This window comes from Triturus cristatus, chromosome 6 (assembly GCF_964204655.1).
Source record: "Triturus cristatus chromosome 6, aTriCri1.1, whole genome shotgun sequence".
NCBI classification, from domain to species: domain Eukaryota; kingdom Metazoa; phylum Chordata; class Amphibia; order Caudata; family Salamandridae; genus Triturus; species Triturus cristatus.
The window spans coordinates 149,134,181-149,148,140 of NC_140589.1; the positions used below are offsets into that span (position 1 = coordinate 149,134,181).

Here is a 13,960-nt window from a genome sequence, read left to right on the forward strand (position 1 = left end):
TGAAATTCGCACATTACGAAACTAAACTCGATGGCTTCTAGGCGTAGAGCCGTCAGTTGGCATAAAAAGAGTGAATGCACCGTGATTGGCATTCCAACGATATAGTATTACTATGACAGTGACTGGCACGGCAATGCGTCTTTAAAACCAGTATATTGAAATACTGTTTTTAAACTTTAGTATAACTTCTGAAGCGCTTCCAAGGCAAAATGGTTTTCGCGTTCACAAAACAAGAAAGTGAAATATTTCGCAGAAGGTGTTATCAACTGTCTATTATAGTGATAGTGCCTGTTCCCTATTATTTATGTCTTTTTTGCAGTTTTTTACAGCGCGCACTCGACCCAGGTGCTTCGAGGCTCTTTACATGAGCACTATCACACAAGGGAGTATTCTGTTTTTATCGGAACGTGGAGCTTAAGTGATTTGCCCTGGCTCACAGGATGTTAATGCGCCACCAGGACCAGAACCTTTCCCAATTCCAAAGCCGGCAGCGCTCTTATTTCGCATTACATCCTACGCGTCCACATAGTTTGCAGAAACACATATATAACATTCTAATATTATGTTTGAAAATCAGGGGCTTATTTACCAGCCCCTTGCGCCACCCGTACGTCACCTTTCCCATGTTAAAAATGACGCAAAAGTGGCGCAAGGGGGTTGTAAATCTGCCCCTCAGTAGGGGCGGTATGCCGCGTGCCGCTTGAGGCGTTTCTTCCGCTTGTGCTTTCTGTGAGCGTTATACTAGATTCTTAGGATAAGAGAAGTGCCACATGGTCGCTGCAAGCCTGTGTGTTGGCGCTAGAGGGCGCCCGCCCTGCTCCGTCACTGGTCCAGCGCCGCTGTCTCGGCTCATGTAAAAGTTGAATGGGATGTGGATCCGTATGTCTGCGGGGAGCTCCGGCGCATCCTTCCAAGTTTCAGGCTCTGCAGGCTGGAGCCAGGGTGGCAGGAGGTGCTTTTTCCACTTCACCGCCGGGATTTGAATGTGCCCTGTTCAGACTGGTGGGCAGAGAGAGAGAGAGCTGTGGAGCTGCCGGCTGCACCTGCTCCTACCTCTCAGGGGTGGCCTCTTTGGGAGCCTTGCCTGTTTGAGGGGTCCTCCCAGTGGCATCTCGTCCCCCATGGCTTTCACCTTCGCTGCTTTCTGCTACATGCTGTCCTTGGTGCTGTGCGCCGCACTCATCGTCTTCGCCATCTGGCATGTGAGTACCAGTCATGGGTTGGTGGACTCCTCTGGGGAAGTGGGGACATGGCATAGCACGTGTGTGGTTTGTAGAAAGCTCACTATACCAGGAATGTCTTATGGACTTTTGCACGTACATGACACTACTTTTCCACGTGGATGTACAAATATATATATATATATATATATATATATATATATATATATATATATATATATATATATATATATATATATATATATATATATATTTATATATATATATATATTTTTCTTTTATGTGCAAAATAAATACAAATATATTGTCTTTTATATGTTTTGCAACTAGATGACTTGAAAAGCACTACAGTGGCGACGAGGGTGTGAAATTGCATTACTCACAGTAAATGCCGAATGTTTCTCTGTATCCTGCAGTGTTAATTAAGCATCCCTATGTCCATAAATTGTCTCTGCTTACCAATTCCAAATGTTTTATTTACAAGCTTTGACGGACTTGTTACACCTAAAAGCTTCCACTGCCACTTTCATGCCACCGAGCTGCCACACTAAAACTACTGTTAATATATTTTTGATCTCAGATCCAGCAAGTCAGCCATCCTAATGGTAACACCAAGAGAATGGACTGTTTTTCAGGTGAACATAGTCTGTCGGGTTAGCCGTGTAATTATTTATCTGTCTGTTTTTTCAGAACCCTCTTTACTGAACTTGTCTGCATTAATGCAGTGTTTTTTTGCTATTACAACAGTTTTTTTTAACAAAAGCACAGAAACAAAACCAAATGAACTGCAGTAACATATACCTCATAAGGGCCCGTTCCCAAAGGCATTGTAGGGTACTTAACACAGTACTCATGTAGTACTCTTACATGCCTTTGTGAACGTACCCCAAAACATCTAAAATTATGTTTTGGGGTCATATTCAGATACAATTAGTACAAAGTAAAAGGACTGTGCCGCATTTGCACTTCTATTAATAGTGAGTTAGACATTTCAGTGTCACTGCACAGGCATGCAGTAGTATGTAAAAGAGTACTCCTGTAGCTGAACTTTCACTATTGTTGAATTATTTTGTGACTCAGGCCCATAGAACCTACATCAGCTTGTGTTCCAGGGCTTGGGTCACTGTTTCAGGATTTACAATCTTAAGAACCATAATATATGTAGTGTTAAAATGTTTAAATCAAACTTTCCATGTGTGTATATATTTGTATGTTTCATTGTCTTTATAGGTGTGCACACATACACACACGATCGGATTTCATCATTTTAAGCAAGCAACACTGCTTAGCAGTGAAAGATTTATGAATAAATATGTGTTTTTCCGTGTCGCTCCTGGCACATTTAATAGCTGTGCTGGTGGGGCCCAAGGGGGTCCATGAAAGAGAGACCTACGGCATGGGCTCTCTCTGGCCTCCCCTTAGAAATGTCAGTGAAAGCCTGGAGGGGGGTTGTGATGCTTATTTCCCTTCAAGCACAGTCCAGCAATAAATCACTCACGTCGCTGATTATCCAGTGCTTAATTTGTGCCGGTGGGTGCATCATGTGGGCACCAGCACTCTTGTTTGAGGGGTGGGGCTGAGTAAGAGAATGAAATGTAGTTAGAATGACAAAAAGATATGAAACTGTGTAAAAGGGACAACGCAGGAATGAAAAAGACACTGTAGGAGAGAGATAAATAGACAGAAAGTGTGGGTCGGTGAAAGTAAGAGCCATAAGGTGGAGTCAGGACTAGACAGCCTTGGTATCCGACCACTCCAGCATTCAGCAGCGCTACCAGGGACTGCTAAGAAGAGCTATGGGCCAATGCACCTTTCTCTTTTTACAAATTTAGCACTGAGAGAGTCACCACATCGTTGTTTGTGTGCGTTGAGTGGTCTGGGATGGCTGGAAGCTCAAAGTTAGCCACCTTGCCTCCACATTCAGCAGCAATCACACACCGATATCTCTTCACAAGTTTCTAAGAGCCAAAGTGACAATAAAACTGTTTTTGATTCCAGTTCTGTGAGTACGAATGTCTGCTTTGGAGGAATATCAGATATGTCCCAGCAGTAATATTCATTTACACACAATACAAAGTGAACACACAGCAAGCTGAAGATTTTCAACACTTAGTAGTATGTATTTAGCAGTAACCCAAATTAACCCATTTTACAAACCTTTAATAGCAAACGAGTTTATTTAACACCTGGGAGGATCCATAATTAATTATTTGCAGCTTACATGCACATTTTTGCAATAGGTTCACAGCTCATTGATTTTCCCTGATTGTAACTTGTGACCTGCATGTTAAACAAGGATCTATACAAACAGAAAGTTTAATCCACCGAACGATTTAATGATTCAAACCTGTGAGTGAAGATTACACACAGATCTCTCCAGCAAGCGCTTTAGCCAGCTGAGATATCTTACATGTATGAAACACCAGTATAGATCTCTGCAGCATGTCCCTTAACTCTGCAAGCTATTTTATACACAGTTTTAGTTGTGACCTACTAGGAAATACAATTTAGCTTTACTGTCCCTTTCTTCCATGTTGTCATTTCCAGTGGGGTCGGAGTCTTTAAAGTGTAATTCATAGACTGCCTTTCATTGGACACCTGCTTATGGCTCTGCCTCTCGCGACTGTCCCTGTCTGCGGCCATGTATGTCCACTCACGGGCAGATTTACTAACTTTTCATGCAACACAGCGCAGCTGTGAAAGGGAGATTGCAGAACAGAGCCATGTCTACTAAGATATGTGTTGTTTTCCTCCCACCCTACGATGGCACACTTTAGGCTTCCGCGTGCAAACACCCTCACGCCATAGTGCAACGTACCACCCATCAAAGTCCCTCCTTAACGCAAAGTAGTGCATAGGGCTACTCTGTGTTAGCGGCCCAACTTTCCAATGCAAATCCGTATTGGTGTTGGAAAGTACATTTCATCACAAAACAGCGCAAAAATAATGCAGTCATGGTGCAAAGCAGCCGTGGTGGGCATCAGGCGTTTCCCTGGGAGGCTGGAAAGGTGGGGGCCAGTTTTGTTATTGGGGCAGGTTTTTCAGCGGTGCTTCAATATTGGCCCCCAGTAACAAAAGCAGCAAGCAAGCGTTTCCCGCCTCCCAGCGCCAGGCAGTGCTTCCTCAGGGTCTGGTCTGACAAAACTGCCAGGGCCGCTTTGGGTACCCAGTCTGCCCTGATGCAAAGTGTTGGTAAATCTATGCCTTAATGTGTAGGTTCCGCCAATAAATGATTTCTATAGTAAGCACTGGTCACACCACCCGCCCTTTGATCCCCTGATCACATCAGAGGAATTCACATCACGTGACCTTTCACCGCATGTCATCTTTAAACATGACATCACTCAGCTGTTGATCCTCAGCAAACAACAGGAAGTGGAGACAAAACGTATAATAAGTAGAATATAACTTCATCTGGTCGTGCAAGGGTAACATGCCTGTGCCTGGGTGAAATAGCTGGCCGGGGATCACTTCATGGAGTAGACCCAAGGCATCCGTTGGACAGATCTTAGGATGGACCGCGCCTCATGATGCTGAAGCTAAGTGAGAGGTACACAATGAATCCTTAGTGATTCATCCAGCTCCAGGATTCCTTATGCTCCAGAAGGGCCCTGATGAAGGCTGCTTCGCCAGTGATGGGCCGGACCGTGACAAATGAAAGGAAGTGAGTAGCGTAGAAGTGTTCGTTTTAAGTCAAAGTATATCCCTGAGGGAAATGATTGTCCTCAGCTCACAGGGAGATGCACATTTCAGAACAGTTTGGCTTGCAGGGCTGGCAAAGAAATTCATTGCGTTCGCTAATTTGATGTAGGTAATCAGTCTCCGTAGGTGATGTTATTCCAGATGAAGAATAATGTTTGCATAGACGTGTAAAGTCAATCACCCCTATGAGAGGAGTGACGTTTGTTCAAGTGGTTCAGACAACCAGCAATCTAATCCCAGCTTCAGAGAGTAACTAAAATTGGGTGATTCTGGGCAAATCACTATATTGCACTGTGCCTCATATTGTAAATATATATACGATGCACATATGTATGACAAAAAAGGTAACTGTCTAGTACTGCTCTAAATATATATCTGCTTTACATTATTTTTACCTACCCTCTGTCCCACCCCTTACACACAATACTATCCTTAGTACCGCATTTTTTGTTTCTGGTTCTCCGCTGCACTAGAAATGCTCTCATTAGAACCCTCTCTGCCTATCCTTGGGGCTAGGTATGTGCAATTTGAAATGCCTAGATAAATAAGTGTAATCAGTACTGCCAACACAGTCTGGCGAAGGCAAATGAGACAATATTGAAACAACAAACATCACCCCCACACCCTGTACGGGTGGACCAGCTGGTCATTTTTATGTCCATCCTTGAATCATTATGACTTTCAGGGCAGGGTTGGGCACTTTCCTACCAATTGGGAAGCAGCACGTTTTTAGAAATGCAGAGAAATATATTGTCCAGGCTTTTATAGATAATTGAGGTGAGTGTATTGACCCAGTCTTATATTGACAGCTGATGGATCGCATTGCCTCAACCTTTTAATAATAGTGGCGGGAAATCTATTGCCTCAACCTTTTATTGACATGGACTGAACTGTTGCCTTAGCCTTTCATTGGCATGGATTTCACCCCCTGCCTCAGACTTTTATTGAAAGGGATTGTGCTCATTGCCTCGACCTTTTATTGACATGGACTGAACTGTTGCCTTAGCCTTTCATTGGCATGGATTTCACCCCCTGCCTCAGACTTTTATTGAAAGGGATTGTGCTCATTGCCTCGACCTTTTATTGACATGGACTGAACTGTTGCCTTAGCCTTTCATTGGCATGGATTTCACCCCCTGCCTCAGACTTTTATTGAAAGGGATTGTGCTCATTGCCTCGGCCTTTTATTGAAAGAGATTGGAGCTATTGCCTCAGCCTTTTATTGACATGGGTTGTACCCATTGCCTCAGCCTTTTATTGAAAGGGATTGAACCCATTGCCTCAGTCTTTTATTTACATGGATTGTACCCGCTGCCTCATGCCCAGTAATGCTGTAGTTCTTTTAGAATCATGTTGAAAGATGTTTTAAATGTTTGCCCTCTTCACTGTGGTGTATCTTTTTAGGACATGAGTGAAAGAAAATTGTCATATAAGCGTGATTGTTCTTTTTATTTTGGAGAATTGATAAAGAAACATGTGCTTAGATTTTTACCAATCAATTTAAACGTTATGGAGCCTAAGACTATTTTTAATTATGACGCTTGTCTAATGGTGTTGTATATTACTTATGTTGTGTACTTTTATGGTTTTTATTAACCGAATAAAGTGGATTTGACTGATTGACTGACTGACTGAAAGGGTGCTGTACCAATTACCTCAGCCTTTTGACATAGATTGATCCCATTGCCACAGCCTATCATTGCCATGGATTGTACCCATTATTTGAACCTTTTATTGACATGGATTGTACTCATTGCCTCAGCCTTTTATTCATAGGGATTGGACCTATTGCCTCATCCTTTTATTAACATGGATTGTACCCACTGCCTCAGCCTTTTATTGAGATGGGTTGTACCCATTGCCACAGCCTATCATTGCCATGGATTGCACCCATTATTTCAACCTTTTATTGACATGGGTTGTACACATTGCCTCAGCCTTTTACTGACATGGATTTTACCCACTGCCTCACCATTTTATTGACGTGGATTGTACCCATTGCCTGAACTTTTTATTGACATGGATTGCACACATTGCCTCAGTGTTTTATTGACATGGATTGTACCCAATGCCTCAGCCTTTTTTTGAAAGGGATGGTACTCATCTTCCTAAGTTTTTTTTATTGACGTGGATTGAAGCCACTTCCTAAGTCTTTCTACGGACATGAGTTGTATCCATTGCCTCAGCCTTTTGCCATGGAATTAAGCCATTGCTGCAGCCTATAATTGTCATGGATTGTATCCATTGCCTCAGCCTTTAACTGACATGGATTTTACCCACTGCCTCAGTTTGTTATTGACATGGATTGTACCCATTGCCTCAACCTTTTTTTGACATGGATTTTACCTACTGCCTCAGCTTTTTATTGACATGGATTGTACCCATTGCCTCAAACTTTTATTGACATGGATTGATCCCAGTCCCTAAGTCATTTTTTACATGGATTTTACCCATTGCCTCAGCCTTTTGACATGGATTGAAGACTTTGATGTAGCCTATCACTGACATGGATTCTACCCATTGCCTCAGCCTTCTATGACATGGATTTTGCCCACTGCCTCAGCATTTTATTGACCTGGATTGTACACATTGCCCCAACCTTTTATTGACATTGATGCAATTAATTGCCTCTTCCTTTTATTGATATGGATTAAACATACTGCCCCAGCTTTGGACTGACATGTATTGCACATATTTAAATAGCTGTTTAATGAAAGTGGAGGTAACATATTGCCTCAGCTTTTTGTTGGCAATAGTTTGAAATGTATTGCCTCAGTCCTTCATTGACGACTGAGTAGACACATTGCCTCGACACTTTTAACAGTGGAGGGAACCCAATTGCCTCATCCTTTTATTAGCATGGATTGAATATATTGCCCAGTCCTTTTACTGACCATGGAGGGAACATGTTGCTCCAGGATTTTTATAAGCAATAGGGTGAAATGCACTGCCCTAGGTTTTTAAAGATATTGAATTAAATTATTTATTGAGCCTTTTTATTAACAATGGAGTTACGTATTGCCACCGCTTTCTATTTAAAGTCGTAATTTAGATATAGCAAGGCATATTATTTTATGAATGTGTGTGAACACAGAGTGTAATAAATGTACAACATGGGTGTCATCGCTATATTGAATGAATGTGGAAATAAGTGACCCAAAACAGCCTGAGCCTGACTGGACCGCTATTACATTTTTTGGATGAAGGCTCACCTCATTAAAAAAAACACACACTACATCTCCAGTAGCAGCCGGTGTCAGAGGAGAGTGGTGGGCGGTGGCGGGGTTGGGGCGAGGAGACGACTTCGAAAAAGGGGGGAAAAGTTAACTTACCTGCCTCATGCAGCCTGCCGCGGGTCTTCTGCACCTCTCCTGGCTCCACTGCAGGCACAGGTTCCCAGACTGCCCTGCGGCCAATCCTGAAGCTGCTCTCATGCATGAGAGCTGCTTCAGGATGGGCCGGTGCTCCCTCGATTTGCGCTCCCAGGAGACTGGGAGCCTGTGGTTGCTGTCTCCAACCCGGCAATGCAGCCCGGGTTGGAGACAGCTTCAGAGCGCTTGTCGGTTTGGCCAGCCTTAGATGACTGGCGAAACCAATATGCGCACTGATAGCAGTGCATACCACTCCTCGTCAGTGCCTATCATCCACCTGGCCCCAGCCCCGAGACTCGCCGTAAAACAAAATAAAACGTTAATAAACCCAGGTTTATTATCGTTTTATTTACTTTTTTGCGCTGCTGGAAGAGAGGAGCGAAGCTCCTCCACCATAGCTGAGGAAGTGTCGCTTTACATCTGCTTTTAATGAGTCAGCATTCCCCCCCTCTCCTCTCTGGTACCTTAAAATCGGATTGGTCAAAATCTTGGCCCCTACCCCCCACCGCACTGCCTTCCCATTGGCTAGATGTGTGCTATTCAGTTACCCAAATACATACAGTCCATGCAGTCAGTCCACCAACGTCTAATGTAGCCATCACAATGTAACATCAGCGAGAACGTTCCCCCATATTATCATTACCCTATTTCAGTATAGGGCTTATATCAACAAGTTTGCCATTTCTAAGCGCTGGAAATAACCCTGGTTATTGTTAAGTCAACAGAACGGAAGCAAACATTTTCTATGAACTAGTGACATAGAAATCAACCCAGATGTTACTGTGCCATTGAATGGCGCCACAGGGCACTACACACAGTTCAGGTGAAATACTCCTGGTTGTACATGGTGGGGTACCTGCGCACGTGCTTTCCACAAACACGCACAAGTGACATTTTGTGCAAGCGCCGTGCCTGAATCTTTAACAGCAGGGCCTTTGCAATTATGCGACAGGGGAGGATGAAATTATGTGGCAGGTTTGACTAAAGTATACAGCAAGGAAAAAGCTAATTACGTGGTGTAATGAGTCATATTTTGTGATACTATTACTTCCTGTCATTTTTACACTTTTTAACATTGTCTAGGCTTCATCTCATTAATACCAGTTCAACACTCAAATATAGCAATAAGCAACAGAAAGGTGACCGTTCAAGCTTTGCAGAGGGTGTTACACCGCAATGCAACACGAGTTGCTGCATTTTTAGTAACTTTTGATCCGTTTGAGTTCGATCAGTTTGTTAAACAGCAGATTATGCAGTAGATAATGGATAATGTGGCGAATGCAGCAAATCCATAATTATGTGGAGGGGACAACGCTGCATGGTGCCCTGTGGCACCATGTCTGATACCGAACTGATAGCACAGCCATGGATATTGTTTTCAATCTGTTTTTACTGTGATCTTGTTCTGTGTGAGTGAGCGGGTTGGGTATTCAATATGTGTGAGGAAAGAGTGAGAGAGTGTGACACTACGATAGGGTTGTATGAGAGTGGGGTTATATTCTAGGGGACGTGATTATGATGAAATAATGAAATCACTATATCTGATGAAAAAACAATGGTAATGTTACACTGTTAAAATTGATGGTATTGTCGTCCAAAAGACAAATTGTGAGAAAGAAAATTTTGATGTGGAAATAAAATGTGTATATTTTATTACTTTTTGTATATAAGTAAAAAAAAAATGATTAAATAATTTCATAATAAAAACATGACAAAGGAATACAGAAACTGAGGTTTGTTTGATGGACAGCCCATTTCAGCCATTGTCATCCAACATAAAAGGAATATAGGTCTTGTAGGAGGCATTTTGCTATATTGTTTCATTTGTTCCCCCTTCTCCCAGACCTGAAAGTAATTGTTAGGCGGTACCTTTATATGTTTATGCGTTTCACTGCAATGCAACACGAGTCGCTGCATTTTTAGGTCTCGCCTAGCGATGCGGCACGAAAGTGCTGTCGCTAGCGAGATCTATTGTTACTGACTTGCTTTGGAAGGGAGACAGGACATGTGCACGCGCAGGAAGGACTGCAATTATGAACGCGCCCATGAATGCGCACCGTGGCGTTAGATTAACTTGCAGGACAGGGGATGTGCACGTGTATAGCTGGCACCATACGCGTGCACATCTCCTAATCAGGCGCGGCGCGCTTACCACGTACAGCTTGCCTCACCCCACTCGCCGGCTCTTGTGGGGACTGTACGCTGCTCCCCGGCTGGTCTCGCCTCTTCAGCCAGTCACTGCAGCAACACGCAGGGCTCCGTCTTGCTCACAGGAGCCCCGCCTAAAATCCTGCCCCGGCCGCACCATACGGCCGCACCATACGGCATTCACGAAGGCGGGGTGGGCTCCCGCCGGACTTCCTATACTGCGGCATTCACAAAGGCGGAGTGGGCTCGCTCTGGACTTCCTCTACTGCTTGCCAGTGCGGGGAGGGTTCCCGCCTCGCTTGTCCACGCGGGCTGCAACACGTGGGGCTCCCTCTGCTCACGGGAGCCCCAGACACTTCCGGCTGCGTACTCCATGCCCCGCCCATGTCCCGGGCAAGGTTGCCTGACTTCCGGGTCATGCTGAGAGCGGCCCGGAAAAGGCTTCGAGAAGAGCTCGAGCTGAAAGTGAGTCTTTTTTAGTCTGTAAGCATTATTTTATTTAAATAGTTGGCCCAGACAGTGCTTTGTCCATAATAACTAAAATAGTCAATTCATCACCTTAAATGCAAACTAATGTATTGCTTAAAACCTTCTATGTTTTTCTTTCACAGACTTCGACATGAATGTGTTGTGTAGATAGAAATAGTTTTACTATGTGCATGTGCTTCCGTTTGTATGTTCTACTTTCACCAAAGTTCGCATTGCCACGTTAAATGGGCGGGGCTTATTTGCAATCAATTTTATTTGGATAGGACAGTGACTTCACGTGAACTTCATTTAGTGTAACGTCATTGCTCATTGTGCATGTTGCATACTGACATGTGCCATCATATATAATGTTTTTAAAGCTTTGTGACTGCTAATGTGTGACTGTATTGGACTGGTGTCCTTGTCCGGAGGCACCTTTAGAGCTCAAGCAAACCCTTTTAGGCGCTGAGTATTCAGAGAGGAGCAAAGGATGGTTTCAAGGCCAGGTGAAGATGTCTGTGATAGTGCATTTAGCTGACAGACCCTCTCAGTCGAGAGGCGGGGGACTCGATATTCCCGTGGCTTGAGTGGGGTTAAATTTGTAGAGTGGGCTTTCCAATGTTGGAAGTTGATGAGGGGTTCAGGGTAGGTGGGGTGTAGGCAGCCCTCTATCGCAACTTGGGTAAATTAAAATTATCATAAAATAACCCTGAGTAATCCGTTGTAGGGGTGGAGCTCGTGCTAACCCCTGGTGTCTGCCGCCGAGTTGTCTATCTGCCAAAATATCTCAGTAGGGGTAACAGATCTCACACCCGTCCAGGCAACTTAGCTCGATACGTGTTGAAGGCATTGTAGTATGTGGTGTTGGATTCATGAGTTTCTTGCCCTAGCGGACTAAGTGGGAACGGTGTGATGGTGTGTGCCTGTGTGATGGTGTGTGCCTGTTTGATGGTGTGTGCCTGTGTGTGTGAGCGCCTATATGTGTGAGCGCCTATGTGTGTGAGCACCTGTGTGTGTGTGAGCACGTGTGTGTGTGTGTGTGAGTGCCTGTGTGTGTGTTGCAGGCATCTGTGTGTGCGCGTTGGCGCCTTTGTGTGTGTGTGTGCACGTTGGCACCTGTGTGTGTGCGCGCCAGTCTGTGTGTGTGTGTGCGAGTGCGCCTGTGTGTGTGAGTGTGCGCCTGTGTGTCCGCCTGTGTGTGTGGAGAAATCAGGTGCTGGCGGAAAGTAACTGGTTGATACAGTCCACCGAGAAGCTGTTCTGTTCAGGTGGGCTGCTTTCTGAGAGGATCTTGTAACAAGCATTTGCAATGCAATAGGTCTCGCATTTACGCGAATTTGAGCTATTGGCATTGTAAATGACAATGCCTGTTATTTAGGTTTTGGGTTTTAAAATATAAATAAAAGGCATTGTCATTTAAAATACTATTAGCTTAAACTCTCGCAAATGCGAGACCTATTGCATTGCAAATGCTTGTTAGTAACTTTTGATCCGTTTGAGTTAGATCAGTGTGTTAAACTCTGCAGGTTATGCAGTGGATAATGGATAATGTGGTGAATTCAGCAAATCCATAATCATGCGGACAACGCTGCAGACTCAAAATCGCATAATTCCAGTGGTTCTGCTTAACAGCCAATCACGTAACTCTGGTAACATCTCCCCCATCCTGCTGCAAAGTCCGAATGTGTTCTGTGTGTTAAATGTGCCGAGGAGCCTTCATTTCTAGGCGCTGGGAGATGGAGCAGACTTTCACCATTGCCCCCGTCTTCTTCGCCCCGGGGATTCACGGTTCACGCTTGGTGGTGTCGCTTCCTGTGCTTTGTATTGTCCTCCCGGGGCTTGTTGCTGCCGCGGTGCCCCGCATGACTCATTGCGGGGCTCCGGGTGGGCATCGAACGAGGAGCCGGCATATAAGCAACACCTCCGGGTGAAGGCGGCACGGGGTCAGCCTCGGGAAACAGGACACAGCACTACACCAACACACAGACGGATCTTGAACACCGCTTGTCTGCTTTTGTGTTTTTTTACTACGTGCACCGTGCAAATTCACACTCTATACGTCACTGACCGTAGGTACGTGAGTCAGTGACCATAACAGTGTGTCACATGCGTCGCGCATTGAGGCCACGGACTGACTGGAAACACAAAACTGTAGGCAGGCACGCGCATTGTTATCGCACTTCACTATTTGTATCACAATTGGTGCGCACAGACACTATGCTTTAAGTGCTGCACTACTGGTTTGTGTAAGGCAACGCACAGGCAGTTCATCTAGACTACACTGATTGAGGCCTATGCTTTGAGGTAACACACAGGCCCTGAGGTGGCTCGCGCTGCACGCGGAGTGCAGGAGTTTGCAGTGCAGATTCGCACAGACACTATGCTTTAAGTGCTGCACTACTGGTTTGTGTAAAGCAACGCACAGGCAGTTCATCTAGACTACACTGATTGAGGCCTATGCTTTGAGGTAACACCCAGGCCCAGAGGTGGCTCGCGCTGCACACGGAGTGCAGGAGTTTGCAGTGCAGATTTGCACAGACACTATGCTTTAAGTGCTGCACTACTGGTTTGTGTAAGGCAACGCACAGGCAGTTCATCTAGACTACACTGATTGAGGCCTATGCTTTGAGGTAACACCCAGGCCCAGAGGTGGCTCGCGCTGCACGCGGAGTGCAGGAGTTTGCAGTGCAGATTCGCACAGACACTATGCTTTAAGTGCTGCACTACTGGTTTGTGTAAGGCAACGCACAGGCAGTTCTTGTAGACTACACTCATTGAGGCCTATGCTTTGAGGTAACACCCAGGCCCAGAGGTGGCTCGCGCTGCACGCGGAGTGCAGGAGTTTGCAGTGCAGATTTGCACAGACACTATGCTTTAAGTGCTGCACTACTGGTTTGTGTAAGGCAACGCACAGGCAGTTCATCTATACTACACTGATTGAGGCCTATGCTTTGAGGTAACACCCAGGCCCAGAGGTGGCTCGCGCTGCACGCGGAGTGCAGGAGTTTGCAGTGCAGATTCGCACAGACACTATGCTTTAAGTGCTGCTCTAAGCTTTAAGCGAAGGTTACTGCAACGCCGTTCCTTTGC

General features: G+C 45.0%; 1 protein-coding gene across 1 annotated transcript in view; it reads left to right on the forward strand.

Annotated features, from left to right (window-relative positions):
• The first annotated feature begins 1,014 nt into the window (after positions 1-1,014).
• Positions 1,015-13,960, forward strand: part of CNIH3 (cornichon family AMPA receptor auxiliary protein 3) — a 621,447-nt gene continuing 608,501 nt past the window's right edge. The window contains exon 1 of the mRNA XM_085609126.1: positions 1,015-1,202. Within this exon, the coding sequence (XP_085465252.1) occupies positions 1,122-1,202 (81 nt within the window). The 5' untranslated portion in view covers positions 1,015-1,121. The remainder of the gene's footprint in view (positions 1,203-13,960) is intronic.